The sequence below is a fragment of the Argopecten irradians genome, chromosome 14 (genome assembly GCF_041381155.1).
Source record: "Argopecten irradians isolate NY chromosome 14, Ai_NY, whole genome shotgun sequence".
Lineage (NCBI taxonomy): Eukaryota > Metazoa > Mollusca > Bivalvia > Pectinida > Pectinidae > Argopecten > Argopecten irradians.
In genome coordinates, this window is record NC_091147.1 from 15,690,361 (window position 1) to 15,706,992 (window position 16,632).

Below are 16,632 nucleotides of genomic sequence, written 5' to 3' on the forward strand. Positions count from 1 at the left end.
ATTGACTAAGCTAGAACTAGTTAGTCTAATCTTTTCATGATCCTGGGCCAGAACTTCAGGTGCAAAAGGTTAGTATGCGCAATCTTATACCCTAGACGTTGATTTATGCTAAAGAGATACTAAAGAGGTATTTTGCATCCATAATATTAATTTTCTCTTTGTTTCTGGCTTTCTGATTGGCCTATTCCATTTTTTTCATTCCTAGATGAAAAATATCCGAGAATGGCGCGGAGAAACCCAACTTTATCGTGACGTCACAAAAGAAACATTGATGTTGCTTATCGATTTGGAAAAAATAATCCCTTGGAAAAAATCAATGGAATCGTACGTGTAAACGTATTTCATTTTATAAAGTAGCCTGGAAAATTAATTATAAGCATTGAAGTCACTATTTTTTAATTTCATCAGTGTAGGAAATAAATTTTGTTCGCTATGCGGATTCAAACAGTTTTGCAAACAAAATTTCTTTAATACCCCGATGAAATTAAAAAATAGTGACTTCAATGCTTAAATGAATAAACAATTCATTATTGTCAATAATGTAAAAGCCATCTCCTGTGATTGCAGGGACAATGTTACAATGATAATGACATCAAAATAAACATAGACAGCTTGGTAGGGTTGTGGATATGCCATGAAAATGTAAATGTTAAGTCCAACTTAACGCAGAATGATAACCAAGCGGATAACTATATGATTGTAGAATATTACCATTATATTTTGAGAACCAGTAAAAGAGACAAATCTTTAGCAATAGGTTTATTGCATCACATAATATGAAAGTATAATATACATCACATGTGACAAATTCACCATAGTATAAAATTAATGTATATACTTAATAATTTACATTGTATACATCATACAAATATGCTTTAATAGTCATTTCTTTCATAAGAATTCATATTCACAATTGATCAATCCTTGGTACTGTACCAATAAAAGTTTAAATATTTAAATATCTGATGAATGCAACAAACGCCAAAGTCTTCTGGGTGAAGAATGACGGGTATCACAAGATGAATGTATTTCAGTTTCATCAAATACCGTATTAAGGGAAAATTCAGTCTATGAGTACATTAAAATTTGCATGTATATCGGAAACAAACCAGTTCTAATAGAAAGATTAGTTGGTTTTACTGTGATATGCCAGAAAAGTCCACTGTAGTGACAAGTATGTGAAATGTTCAAACTCACTTACTGTCCGTCATTACACATAGTGGTCAGATGAGTTGTATGCCAAACCCTGACCTTTGCTAGTGTAGTAAAGATTTTTTTTGTCTAGAATTATTCAAATTGCTCTTACAGTAGTGTGTTTACCTTATCAGATACATATTGTTGTCTAAAACAAAATTCATCAACTCCTCAGTGGTTATGTATTGCATTTGTTTAACGTACATGACTTTGGCTCGGGGTATGGGTACAGGATACATGTTGTACCTGGTTAATCGTATTGATCAACGATTTGGAATATTAACGGTATCAATCAAAATACTTAACAATGTCGTGGAATTTGTCAATATTTCATGTTAAATGTTTCATAAGGAATGTAGAACAATACATTTATGTCATATTTTGCTTCATGTTTATGTAACAGAATTAACCTCACTGAATTGTCCCTTTAAACCGAATGTCAGCTGAAATATTAGCATCATAAATTATGGAAATACTATCGTTGTTAACCAAGAGTTATGATCCAGTACCTTCAGAGGAGTATCTTATTGAAACTCTTTACAAGCCAAGATTCAGTAACTAAAGTGCTCTATTTATTTCTTAATTTGCCTAATTTGTAATGGTAATACTTGGTATAACTAAGATAGATGTTCATATCTCAACAGGACCACCATATTTGGCTGGTATAGAAATGCTTCAAAATTACACAGGTTTTAATATTGCTATAATAAAGAAGATAATGTCATAATAGACAGGGGACCAGATCAGACAAGGGTCGATTTTGACAGGTTAAACTCTTTTAAAATGAACTCTGATAATACTTTGAACATTTGATCTGGCCACTACTCAATAGAGACAGGATTAGTTTCTGTTGTAGAATATTCAATAGTCAATTTATTTTTTGTTGTTGCATAATCTTGAAAGAGGAAGATAACAACAATAGCACCTCAATTCCAGAATCTAGAATCCCATACTACAACTGTTGCCAATTTTTCCTAATTTTAAAATCCAACCTATATATATGTGCAATATAGCTACAGTATATAGTACAACCCGATCATACAGTTGCTGCAGCACTTTTATATATTAAAACTTCACTTGTTCATATCTATACACAGAGATTTCCATCCCTCGTCTACATTCCTCAAGTCAAGCACAATTCCTGGGCACATTAACTAGGGATACTTTTCTTTTGAACATACAGTCCTTCAAATAATGAGTCCAGATTCACATCCGAATATGAGTTCTGTTTAAGCCATCTAGATGACAAATCCTTCAACTTGTTATAACTTGCAACAAAATCCTTTGACTTGATGTTGGCAAATTCTGAAATTTGAACAAAAAATATTTCAATTAAATAAATGCAGAAAATTACACTTACATCCTGAATATAAATGGAGAAAAATGTAGGTCACAGTGACCTATTTTGGTTGGTGACACACAACCTCACCTAGATAGATACATAGGTACAAGTAGAATGAATGATCTTTTATATACATTTTCTTTGATGTGGGTCAAGGTCAAAATATAGGTTACAGTGACCTGCTTCTGATACACAAGATGAAACCCACTCCTCTATGCTAAAATAAAGTTCAATTGCAAAAATGCCAAAAAACAGCCCACTGTACTGAAATGTATGTGAAATGTTTAAAACTCACTTACTGTCCGTCATTACACATAGTGGTCAGATGTGTTGTATGCCGAACCCTGACCTTTGCTAGTGTAGTAAAGATTTTTTTTTGTCTAGAATTATTCAAATTGCTCTTACAGTAGTGTGTTTACCTTATCAGATACATATTGTTGTCTAAAAAAAAAAAAAAAATTCATCAACTCCTCAGTAGTTATGTATTGCATTTGTTTAACGTACGTGACTTTGGCTTGGGGTATGGGTACAGGATACATGTTGTACCTGGTTAATCGTATTGATCAACGATTTAGAATATTAACGGTATCAATCAAAATACTTAACAATGTCGTGGAATTTGTCAATATTTCATGTTAAATGTTTCATAAGGAATGTAGAACAATACATTTATGTCATATTTTGCTTCATGGTTATGTAACAGAATTAACCTCACTGAATTGTCCCTTTAAACCGAATGTCAGCTGAAATATTAGCATCATAAATTATGGAAATACTATCGTTGTTAACCAAGAGTTATGATCCAGTACCTTCAGAGGAGTATCTTATTGAAACTCTTTACAAGCCAAGATTCAGTAACTAAAGTGCTCTATTTATTTCTTAATTTGCCTAATTTGTAATGGTAATACTTGGTATAACCAAGATAAATGTTCATATCTCATCAGGACCACCATATTTGGCTGGTATAGAAATGCTTCAAAATTACACAGGTTTTAATATTGCTATAATAAAGAAGATAATGTCATAATAGACAGGGGGCCAGATCAGACAAGGGTCGATTTTGACAGGTTAAACTCTTTTAAAATGAACTCTGATAATACTTTGATCTGGTCACTACTCAATAGAGACAGGATTAGTTTCTGTTGTAGAATATAAGAAATTCAATGGTTAGTATATTTTTGTTGTTGCATAATCTTGAAAGAGGAAGATATAACAACAATAGCACCTCAATTCCAGAATCTAGAATCCCATACTACAACTGTTGCCAATTTTTCCTAATTTTAAAATCCAACCTAAATATATGTGCAATATATCTACAGTATATAGTACAACCCGATCATACAGTTGCTGCAGCACTTTTATATATTAAAACTTCACTTGTTCATATCTATACACAGGGATTTCCATCCCTCGTCTACATTCCTCAAGTCAAGCACAATTCCTGGGCACATTAACTAGGGATACTTTTCTTTTGTACATACAGTCCTTCAAATAATGAGTCCAGATTCACATCCGAATATGAGTTCTGTTTAAGCCATCTAGATGACAAATCCTTCAACATGTTATAACTTGCAACAAAATCCTTTGACTTGATGTTGGCAAATTCTGAAATTTGAACAAAAAATATTTCAATTAAATAAATGCAGAAAATTACACTCACATCCTGAATATAAATGTTGAAAAATATAGGTCACAGTGACCTATCTTGGTTGGTGACACACAACCTCACCTAGATAGATACATAGGTACAAGTAGAATGAATGATCTTTTATATACATTTTCTTTGATGTGGGTCAAGGTCAAAATATAGGTTACAGTGACCTGCTTCTGATACACAAGATGAAACCCACTCCTCTATGCTAAAATAAAGTTCAATTGATAAATAATGCTTCTAATAAAATCTCCATCCATCTTCATTACATTATAGAAGAATAATGAAACCGCTGCAGTGAAATCAATCCTTGAACAACATACATGTATAGTGTATAGTGCATAGTGTAAGGTGAAAACCAGCTTCAAATTAAAAATTTGAGTAACTGAGTTTCAACTGTATTGGTGCAGTATTACCCCAGCAGTAACTATGAAACCTCATCCCTGCTTTAGAAAAGAAAATCCACATTATGGTTTTTGACCAATGACTTTGACTATGTTCTGTGTAATACTTCATCACTGTAAACCATACAATTCCATTTTGTGTATTTCACTAGATAACTCACCTCGCTCTCTCTCTGACAAATGGTTCCTGGCTTTCTCAATGTCAAACACATGTTGGTAGAAACACAGCTGGTTGTACAGCATGGAGTCTGTATACTGTAAATATAAATCATGTCCCTATAAATTAAGATCTCATGTCTTTATATATATATATTACACAAAGTAAGCACGAGTTTGTGTTATTCAAAGAAAAAAATAATCTCCTGGCTGGGACCATATAATTTTGGTTGACCTTTGGCCATGGAAGGTTTCTGCAAAATTTCAACAAATTCGGTTTATTGGTTTTGAAGAAGAAGTCAAAAATGTAAATTATTTATCACCATACAATGCACGAAGATGGACAAAAGCTGATTAGAATACAAACAAGAGCTCCACATGGGATCAAACTTGTGACCTAGAGGTGGAGGCCCCAGAGTGATGTTTAACCTGAAGAACCAACAGATCAGAATACTTACACATGTATTTAAGTGTCCTTTATGACATGCTGGGCAGACTGGATGACTCCTCTGGAAGATCAGCGGCAGTCGTCGCGTCACATGACCACACGTGGTGTCGTCACATTTTAACCATCCCTGTGAATATAGAACCATATCATAGGTCTGATAACAACAGCCTATGGGCTAAAATAACTTAAATAGACATAGATTAGAAACAGAGCAATAGACAGTCAATCAAGCTTAAATTGATTAATTCTTTACTTTCTGCTTTTGGTCTCTATTATGAACCCTACAAAATTCAAAATATTGAAGACTAATTTAAGTTCTTCCACTTGATTTTTTACAGAATAGGCAAATAGGAGCTGGAAATATGTTTAAACCTATCTAAACAATCTTCAATAAATTATCATCATTTTTCAATGTATTTTCTAACCAAATCTCACCTCATAATATTTACGAATATGTTTTCGTATCGTCATGACCAGTTGATTTGCTATCTGTGGGAGACTATCGTCTGGCTTACACTGGCACTGGGGGTTTGTACATCTAGCCAGGGAACAATCAATTTCTTGTTCCTAAATATACATGTAAAATATAATATTATAACATCATAGCAAAGACTCTTAACATTTTAGTTAAAAAAAAATTCTGGTCTTTCCTAAGGATATATCTAAAGACGAAAATGCTCTAAATTGTTTACTATTTCTTACCTGTGATTAGGAAATAAACATATAGAGACTACAGTCGAATCTGTCTTAAGCAACCACTCAAGGGAAATTGAAAAATGGTCTCTTAATAGAGTAGCTCAGGTTAAGGAGGATATATAGTTTGATGTTTTAAAATATGAGTGGTCATTCACTGTTCATGAGCAGTGAATGAAAAGACCAGTCAGAAACAATTACCCCAGTGTGGCATAACTTATACAGGGCTTCAGGTACAGGCTAATTGTTTCAAACCTCTTTTGTTACCATTAACAAGCTATAGGCTTCATTGCTCTGACCCAGCGTTATCAAAACTGGCGATTAGATGATGGGAGTTTTGGAAAGATCAAAATGACATTCGTTTTTATGGTCGCTGTAAAGAGATTTTTTGCGACCATGGGAAGGAAATTTTGTGGTCGCTGGTCGCGTTAGAGAAATGGTTACTTAAAAGAGTTAAAATATATAGTGAAAATGCTTGGGAGGAATTGAAGTGGTTGTTTAGAGCAGAGGGTCTCTTAATACAGATGATCGTTAATACAGATTCGACTGTATATGGTTCACATTTATAAATCCATTTAGGTTAACTCTTTTTATAGTTATCCTCAGTCAAATATCTAGTGTTTTGTTTCGGCCTTTAGTTTGTTAGAGCTAATTAATCTACTTATTAAAATTGGCAACATGTTCGGCAATTGACCTTGACCTATCTCTTTACAAGTGTATGCGTTATGTAAAATGTCTTTCTATAAGAAATCGGAACAGGACAAGACAGATATGGTTATCTATCTGTACCCCCCTCCTTCACCATTTCAAAGCATTGTCACTAACATCAAAACTTAATTATATCTTACCGCTCCAGTGAATACACTGTCAAAGATGATCTCTCTTCCACAGCTCACACTTGGACATTTAAACTTGAAGCGGTCACAATCTTTAAACTTTTCCTCGTCTGACATGTCTGTCCCCCCTAACAGGGCGTCCTCCTCCTCTTCGTCTTGCGTCCGGCTAGTATGTCTGTACCCTGTGGGATCCAGTCCTATAACGAACAAAATATATGTTAAGAACATTCACTGTAAAACTTTTTAAAGGAACAATTTTTTATGCTGATTTTGCTGCCATAAACTGAAAATCTTAACTTACAATTATCTTCTTTGGTATTGACTTACATCCTATTAACAGCCAGAGTCTTCAGTGAAAAACCACTGACCTATTCTCATAACCTGTCTACTATTAACTGTGTCTACTATGTTTGTTTCAAACATGCAATCCATTGGTGAAGAGTGTGCTACAATTTTAACAACTGTTTATCCAGACAGCCTCCACTCCTTTTAAAACCAGTAAATAATACAACCAAATGTGGGTTAGAGCAGTCTGTGTAATTCATGTGTAGTTACATATACAGCTTCTTTTGAGGGAGGTTAGAAACGAAGTTCCAGAACAAGCTTATTAGAGTTGTCTATTGGACACTTAACCCTTTCAAAATGCACTGTAGATCATAATGAACTTATCCAGATCAAAGCATGGTAGAGTTTACTAAAGTTATATAGGGTTGAAAGAGTTAAGCTATGAGGTACTGACAATGAAAATCATGGATATTTGGAAAATGGATGAGAGTTATGTTCTGGACAAAGATTTTATTTGGTATTTACTTACGTCCTATCAACAGTCAGTGTTATTTATGGACGGACACCCGTGTATGTGGTGTCTTGCGTGTGTGAAGTGCAAGGTGTGTGTTTTGAGAGACAAAGAAACATATGATTTATGTCCAAAACCCAAACCTCCCGGATTGTTAATTTCAAGACGGCTGGATTCTTTTTATTTTATCAAACATCAAATCTGTTCCCTGATATTTACATCCCAAGTTATCCAGACAATCAGCGTTCAGATTATAGAGGGACAGCAGTAAATCAAGACTTACCCAAACATTCAGCGAGATGTGCAGCATCTGTCCCCTCTATAGGGTCACAGAGACGGGACACAACAGGATGGACCTGATGAGCAAGGTAGTACTTGGCATCTAGAATAAAACATAATTGTTACCAGGTTTATATATCATATAAACAAATGATATTTTTGCAATTTGGCAAGAAAACTTGATCAGTAAATTATTGAGAAATCGATTGAATCATATATATCCAGATCAGCAACATTTAACTGCTCAAATTTAAATTTTCAAACATCATTCTCCAGAGGGAGAAAATATTTATTCTAAACAGTATCTTTAACAAATTTTCTGCCTCTTGGCCATCTTCCATAACAAGAAGTTCAAGACAAATTTCACATTGCTGGTTTTTGTTTACATGTACCGGATGATGGCAAAGACACCAAAACTTTGTAAAAGAAGAAACATTTGTATTTCAATTTGAAATTCATTATGTCCATTTTCAGTTATAATTACAAAACAATTTTACCATCATAAATAATCACCTATGCGATACAAATGAAATAAGCATGTTCTATAGTCATTCAGTCCTGTTTGTTTGTTTATTTGATTAATTAACGTCCTATTATCAGATATGGTCATGTAAGGACGGTCTCCCATGTATGTGGTGTGTTGTGCGCATGTTGTGCGAGGTGCGTGTTTTGGGAGACTGCGCTATATTCATGTTGCGTCTTCTTGTATAGTGGAACTGTTGCTCAGTTCTGATATTTTGAATACTAAATTCTACAGCAGTATCTTAAAGATGATCACAAAACTCCTGCAAATTCACACTCAAATTTATATGGTTAAACAAAATAAATTTAGTTCACATGGTTACATGGAGGCAATACATTTGAAATACATACCAATGGTGAGAGTCTCACTTTTAGCCAGTTCGTCTGGGTGATAAGCTCGCTGTGATGCTGCTAACGTGGAGCCATCCTACAAAAATATTTTTTTAAATCATAATTTTATTAACAACAGCTAGTCACAAAGAAATGTATGTGGCATAGAGATCTGTGGCGCTTTGTAAAGATTAGGCAAGGTCGGTATCAGTGCATCCTTACAAAGGCATACTCACAACAAATTATATTGTTGATATTGTTTATGGTAGGAATAAAATTACCAACATTTTTCATATTATTTTTTTATATAATGATCTGAATCTACCATTACATGAGATCTGAATCCACAATATTTTCCTTAATTTCGCTTATCCATCAAACAATAACATCTTAATGACCAGTAAAACACCAAATCTACTAAACTAAATAATTTCATTTGCAATAACGTCTGTGTAGTTTATCAAATTAAATCTTTGAGTCCATCAATTGAAGGTTATAACATAGTCAAGGTTCCTATAAGATGTTTGTTATATGTATATTTAAGTCTTGTAAGTCTTTTTAGACTGGACATTTTAATTCAATTATATTTTATTGTAAGTTTGAAAAATGTGTGACACTCTAATAAAATAAATTATCATTATATTATTATTACTATTCTAATAGTGAAGTAATCTTTTTGCATAATAATCATGTTTCACTTATTTTTCACTGGAATCCACAACACTTTGTGACACCTGTAAAATTCTCACCTGACAGATAATATATGGTACTGTGTCACCTGCCCTCATTCTCTTTCCTCCTTTACTGTTAAATCTCATGGCAACTTGAACATGAGGTAGACTTTTCTTGTCGGGATAATCCTCCGGATTTTTCGTCAATGCCTGAAATCCATTAACTTATTATTCAAGCTTCTGAATGATGTCATAAGAGATCTTTTAAACAGCAATACAGAGTATTTTTTTTACCTGTTTGATAAACGAGGTTCTACAATGAAGATTACTATATGACAAGAGGACTATTTTTACCTTTGTGATATAGAAGAGTTCCACTGGTATTTTGTTGTCCTTGACTTTTTCCCCGACCTCCATCAATTTGTTGTGAATGTTTTCCACAACAGTTTCCTTAGACTCACCAGAAAGAATCTGGTCAACGACAAAGCTGAAACATAAATTTATTGGATGTTATAATTCTCAACTTACACACGAGATCTTCATTAATGATTTACAACATAATAGATAAAAAAACAAGAGGCCCAGAGGGCCTGTATCGCTCACCTGGTTTGTAATGCCAAGTAATGTTCTAAATACAGGTTCATTGTTTCCTTTCTGAAGGAATTTTAATATTAACCTCTAAATCCCCTATTGGGCCCCACCCCTCCTGCCCCCAGGGGGTCAGAGCCAAAATTTATACAAGTTCTGTTCCCCTTCCCCCAAGGATGTTTGTGGCCAAATTTGGTTACATTCCATTCAGAACTCTATGACTAGTAGCGATTTAAAGGATTTACCTCTATATCCCCTATTGGGCCCCGCCCCTCCTGCCCCTGGGGGATCAGAGCCAAAATTTATACAAGTTCTGTTCCCCTTCCCCCAAGAATGTTTGTGGCTAATTTTGGTTACATTTCATTCAGAACTCTATGACTAGTAGCGATTTAAAAGATTTACCTCTATTTCCCCTATTGGGCCCCGCCCCTCCTGCCCCTGGGGGATCAGAACCAAAATTTATACAAGTTCTGTTCCCCTTCCCCCAAGAATATTTGTTGCTAATTTTGGTTACAATCCATGCAGAACTCTATGACTAGTAGCGATTTAAAGGATTTACCCCTATTTCTCCTATTGGGCAGTGCCCCTCCTGCCCCTGGGGGGTCAGAGCCAAAATTTATACAAGTTCTGTTCCCCTTCCCCAAAGGATGTTTGTGGCCAAATTTGGTTACAATCCATGCAGAACTCTATGACTAGTAGCGATTTAAAGGAAATGTTGACAGACAGACGGACGGACGGACGACGGGCCATGACATAAGCTCACCCGCCCTTCGGGCCAGGTGAGCTAAAAAGAATAAAATGGTCTTTTGTTGACAATGAAGCAGGAATCTCCGAATGAAAGAGAAACCATCCGCCAAAACAATTCCTCTACACAAAGATTTCTTTCAAATATACACATGACCTTTTGAGAGAGAAAGAACTTCACATGATAGGTCTGTATCAGCTTCCAGGAGGGGCTAATTAAAATCAGAACTAGAAATTAATGCAAGACATTAAATAACTCTGCCTCTTTATGAATTCTGAATAGTATGGGAACAGAAGTTTGCATCACTATATGCCTCCATTTCATGTACGAGTATAAAACTCCTTCCGAGAAGCCTTATTTACTTAGCAAACTAGAAATGCCTGTAAGACACAAGTATCTCTGTCTCTAAATGAATTCTGAACAGAACAGGACAGATGTGGGATACACAATACTACTGATACTAAGGTATGTGTCTCCTCCATCAACTCCTTGCCATACTTACTTGCCAGCTTCCTTAGCTAGATCTGACCAGTCTCGTCTGACAATATCCAGCCCCTTCAGTTCACGGTGTGTTGTGTATTTACCGTCACCACCCTTTGTCACGTTTAGAGCAGCATATTTTTTCTTTTTGAGGAGAAGCATTGACTGGAATACACCGTCAATATCAATCTCCAGAAGTCTGTACAGCTTGTTTACCTCACCTTTCACCTGAAAACACAAAACATTTATTTCAACGTACAGTCAACCCTGGCTATAAAGACCACCCACAGTACAAGATTAAGTTGTCTCTATAGCCAAATAGTCATTATCAACAAGTCAAACTGGGTTAGAAAAGATCATTTGGCGCAATAAGCAGGTAGTCTTTATACAGAGGTGGTCACTAAGGCAGGTTTTACTGTATCTACAATGCAGAAAATGTATTTATAGGCAGGGAATAAAGACAGATTGGTTGTTTAATGGAATGATTTGATTTAACTTTACCCAAACAGCTCAATATAACCAACAATCATCTCCTATGACAGGTATTGAAGAAATACATAATCATTTGTTGAAAACATGACTATCCCAGGGTTTACTGTAACTGTCATTATAGCCACCCTGAATTATGTCATAGCAAAACTGAAGGCACCGTGTGTGACAACAGATGAGACAGATAGTTTAGTCCTTTGAAGTACATCAAAAGAATCAAATAAGTGTACACTGTATGACTTTAGAGTTGAGAGTCTATATCAACCTATGGTTGGTCAGCATTTTTCTCCTCAACTGACTTCAGATTTGCTTTGACATATTCCAGGGTTGGATATGAGACAGCAATAGTAACCCCTAGAGTATAGGGAATAAGTAATATCATATTTGTTACTATGGACTAGTACCTTGTTGCCCAGTTTGAAGACGACATCGAGATCTGTACAGTTGGTGTTCACCATAATGGAATCTGTGTCGCCATAGATGACATCCAGGTTCATCTGTAAACGTAATGTTAAACTGATAATTCTTGTCATATTGACAAACATATTACAGATACAGAAGAACATGTTCATAACAAACAAACAACAGATTCATGGTTAAAATATCATAATTTTTTACTCCCTGTCATGTCTATAACGAACTGTGCTTATAGCAAGAAATTCAAACAATAACAGGAATAATAGCGTCATTGTTTGGTATTAATTTTGCCTTGCCATATGGACACTAAAGATAAGTAAAGAAAAATATCAATACTAGCTTTCTCTCAACCCTGTTTAGACATTTGGTTCTTCTAGTTGCTGTGGATTGTAGATTTATATAACAGTGAACAAAATGACTTCTGAAAACCTGACACTGAAAGTATTGGTTGGATGTGACTGCTTGAATATTTACTTACCCCTTGCACAAGATCTTTAGTTTTCATTAAAATCTGCAAAAGATAAACGAGACAAAATCAAGAGATGCATTTCATCAATTCGGATATTTTGCGTCACTTTTCACCTCAGCTATATAGAAAAAAATTCCCCATCATAACCAGATTTTTAAAGTATGGGTTATAAAATATTTGTTGCACGTTTCTTACTTGACATTTCAATGACTAGTACTATGTGTAAAATGTTGCTTTTATCAGACAAATCTTTCTTCTGATAAAAATGACAGTAGTCATCCAAACATCACACAGGAAACATTCATTTTTAGCGTTACAAATATCATAAACCTATTTCAGAAATTATTTTAAACAGAATTTCCCGTCGGTTCAAGGTAATCCAAAATCTTACAATCTAATTAATATTAGACTTGTAATTCCACTCCATTATGGTGCTCTATGATATATTTCAAGATTTTAAAAGAGCTCTCAATTCATGGTCACCTCAGCATGACCCCTGGCCTAGAATCAGGATTCCAAATCTTACAATATTAAATAATTATGACATCTACAATATCTCCCATCTTTGATGGTATACAATGTGTGTGATGCTATTTACCTCTCGTCCTTTGCCTGTGATGAGAGCGGCCAGAGGTTTAGCGTAAAACCGTGAGAATGTAAACCCTAGACACCCGTACATACTGTTGGCGGTCAACTTCAGGGCTTTCTGGCGGATATCGTACTGTAAAAGATAATCATATCACAATCACTGCCAGTCATTTTAATTACATGAGCTACATTTTAGAGTTTGTACAAAGAAAATTTAATTTATTAATATTTCATATCCAGAAAACTCCAAAAACGGTTATGAAGGCATAAATTTTAGAATACGACAACAGAAAGCCCATTGATGAATTCAAGCAGATTTTTTAAACAAACGTTATTGTAACTTTTAAAATGGCTACACTAAACAAATTTGAAATCACATTTTGACTGGCAAATATACCTATGAAATTAAAATTTAACATAGAAGTACTGTTTGAAACCTCAATGCTTTGTATAGTGCCTGAAAATGTAGTTAGCATCAAACGGATTGGCAAGCTAACTGATCAAATAATCTTACTTGTGTATACTGTTCGTGAGATATATCGCCTTTCATCAGCTGTTTCACTTGCCGTCTGCTCTCCACCAACTTTCTGATCTCTGTTGGCAGAATGCCAGGTTCCAGGTCGGGTTCGGGTAATTCTGTAAACATGTCCTCCTCTGCTCCTTCCTATCAACAAGACGACAAAACCAATGATTCGTGCCATTTTTACAAGAAGATATAGGATATTTACTTGCTTGTTTGGCTATGTCATAAAATATCTAAGATACATGTGAATGACTGAATGGACACCACCACAAGTACTTTAGAATTTTATTAGAATCTACAACAAAACATATTTGGTAAAGGACATACACTCCCAAAGATCTCATATTGGAGTCAATTTAAAAGTTTCTGCTTAATATTTTCCATCACCGACTTTTTTATATGAAGGAAATCTATATCTGCTAATACACAGCATAATAAGTGATCAGAAAACAAGACATAGTGTGAAATTCTACAATTCAAGACACCAATAGTGATTTGAAGTACTATACACCACTTTCTTTTCATGAATTTGTAAAAAAGAACTCATAGTGACAATCAGTCATTCTAATATATGTTTTATCCTTTTATACAATTATTTGAGAAACATTTGAACTCACATTCAAATTTTTTTTTATTTGTATCTCGTGAAAAATAAAAGGTTTATAGTATTCTATGTTGTACTTACAGTTTTCTGTTTGTCCTTGTCAGGGCATTTGGCTGTAGTAAAACTGATGTTGTACTTACAGTTTTCTGTTTGTCTTTGTCAGGGCATTTGACTGTAGTAAAACAGATGTTGTACTTACAGTTTTCTGTTTGTCCTTGTCAGGGCATTTGACTGTAGTAAAACAGATGTTGTACTTACAGTTTTCTGTTTGTCCTTGTCAGGGCATTTGACTGTAGTAAAACAGATGTTGTACTTACAGTTTTCTGTTTGTCCTTGTCAGGGCATTTGACTGTAGTAAAACAGATGTTGTACTTACAGTTTTCTGTTTGTCCTTGTCAGGGCATTTGACTGTAGTAAAACAGATGTTGTATTCTATGTTGTACTTACAGTTTTCTGTTTGTCCTTGTCAGGGCATTTGACTGTAGTAAAACAGATGTTGTACTTACAGTTTTCTGTTTGTCCTTGTCAGGGCATTTGACTGTAGTAAAACAGATGTTGTATTCTATGTTGTACTTACAGTTTTCTGTTTGTCCTTGTCAGGGCATTTGACTGTAGTAAAACAGATGTTGTATTCTATGTTGTACTTACAGTTTTCTGTTTGTCCTTGTCAGGGCATTTGACTGTAGTAAAACAGATGTTGTATTCTATGTTGTACTTACAGTTTTCTGTTTGTCCTTGTCAGGGCGTTTGACTGTAGTAAAACAGATGTTGTATTCTATGTTGTACTTACAGTTTTCTGTTTGTCCTTGTCAGGGCATTTGACTGTAGTAAAACAGATGTTGTATTCTATGTTGTACTTACAGTTTTCTGTTTGTCCTTGTCAGGGCATTTGACTATAGTAAAACAGATGTTGTATTCTATGTTGTACTTATAGTTTTCTGTTTGTCCTTGTCAGGGCATTTGACTGTAGTAAAACAGATGTTGTATTCTATGTTGTACTTACAGTTTTCTGTTTGTCCTTGTCAGGGCATTTGACTGTAGTAAAACAGATGTTGTATTCTATGTTGTACTTAAGTTTTCTGTTTGTCCTTATCATGGTGCTTGACTGTAGTAAAACAGATGTTGTATTCTATGTTGTATTTACAGTTTTCTGTTTGTCCTTATCATGGTGCTTGACTGTAGTAAAACAGATGTTGTATTCTATGTTGTACTTAAGTTTTCTGTTTGTCCTTATCATGGTGCTTGACTGTAGTAAACAGATGTTGAATTCTATGTTGTACTTAAGTTTTCTGTTTGTCCTTATCATGGTGCTTGACTGTAGTAAACAGATGTTGTATTCTATGTTGTACTTACAGTTTTCTGTTTGTCCTTGTCAGGGCATTTGACTGTAGTAAAACAGATGTTGTATTCTATGTTGTACTTAAGTTTTCTGTTTGTCCTTATCATGGTGCTTGACTGTAGTAAAACAGATGTTGTATTCTATGTTGTATTTACAGTTTTCTGTTTGTCCTTATCATGGTGCTTGACTGTAGTAAAACAGATGTTGTATTCTATGTTGTACTTAAGTTTTCTGTTTGTCCTTATCATGGTGCTTGACTGTAGTAAACAGATGTTGTATTCTATGTTGTACTTAAGTTTTCTGTTTGTCCTTATCATGGTGCTTGACTGTAGTAAAACAGATGTTGTATTCTATGTTGTATTTACAGTTTTCTGTTTGTCCTTATCATGGTGCTTGACTGTAGTAAAACAGATGTTGTATTCTATGTTGTACTTAAGTTTTCTGTTTGTCCTTATCATGGTGCTTGACCGTAGTAAACAGATGTTGTATTCTATGTTGTACTTAAGTTTTCTGTTTGTCCTTATCATGGTGCTTGACTGTAGTAAAACAGATGTTGTATTCTATGTTGTACTTACAGTTTTCTGTTTGTCCTTATCATGGTGCTTGACTGTAGTAAAACAGATGTTGTATTCTATGTTGTACTTACAGTTTTCTGTTTGTCCTTGTCAGGGCGTTTGACTGTAGTAAAACAGATGTTGTATTCTATGTTGTACTTACAGTTTTCTGTTTGTCCTTGTCATGGTGCTTGACTGTAGTAAACAGATGTTGTATTCTATGTTGTACTTAAGTTTTCTGTTTGTCCTTATCATGGTGCTTGACTGTAGTAAACAGATGTTGTATTCTATGTTGTACTTACAGTTTTCTGTTTGTCCTTGTCAGGGCGTTTGACTGTAGTAAAACAGATGTTGTACTTACAGTTTTCTGTTTGTCCTTATCATGGTGCTTGACTGTAGTAAACAGATGTTGTATTCTATGTTGTACTTACAGTTTTCTGTTTGTCCTTATCATGGCGTTTGACTGTAGTAAAACAGATGTTGTACTTACAGTTTTCTGTTTGTCCTTGTCAGG

The 16,632-nt window shown here is 34.6% G+C and overlaps 1 protein-coding gene across 3 annotated transcripts in view; it reads right to left on the reverse strand.

Annotated features, from left to right (window-relative positions):
- Positions 1-744: 744 nt before the first annotated feature.
- LOC138306907 (DNA polymerase alpha catalytic subunit-like) overlaps positions 745-16,632 on the reverse strand; it is a 37,249-nt gene continuing 21,361 nt past the window's right edge. For 2 of the 3 annotated variants that reach the window (XM_069247470.1, XM_069247468.1), the window contains 14 exons: positions 13,613-13,762; positions 13,109-13,231; positions 12,520-12,552; positions 12,029-12,121; positions 11,158-11,363; positions 9,677-9,809; positions 9,401-9,532; positions 8,673-8,748; positions 7,804-7,902; positions 6,737-6,921; positions 5,631-5,762; positions 5,206-5,322; positions 4,753-4,846; positions 2,980-4,141 (listed from right to left, as the gene is read on the reverse strand). In XM_069247470.1, coding sequence (XP_069103571.1) covers positions 3,987-4,141; positions 4,753-4,846; positions 5,206-5,322; positions 5,631-5,762; positions 6,737-6,921; positions 7,804-7,902; positions 8,673-8,748; positions 9,401-9,532; positions 9,677-9,809; positions 11,158-11,363; positions 12,029-12,121; positions 12,520-12,552; positions 13,109-13,231; positions 13,613-13,762 — 1,728 coding nt within the window. In that variant the 3' untranslated portion in view covers positions 2,980-3,986. Of the gene's footprint in view, positions 2,500-2,979; positions 4,142-4,752; positions 4,847-5,205; positions 5,323-5,630; positions 5,763-6,736; positions 6,922-7,803; positions 7,903-8,672; positions 8,749-9,400; positions 9,533-9,676; positions 9,810-11,157; positions 11,364-12,028; positions 12,122-12,519; positions 12,553-13,108; positions 13,232-13,612; positions 13,763-16,632 lie in introns of those variants that run through there. The other variant, XM_069247469.1, reaches the window with a different exon arrangement.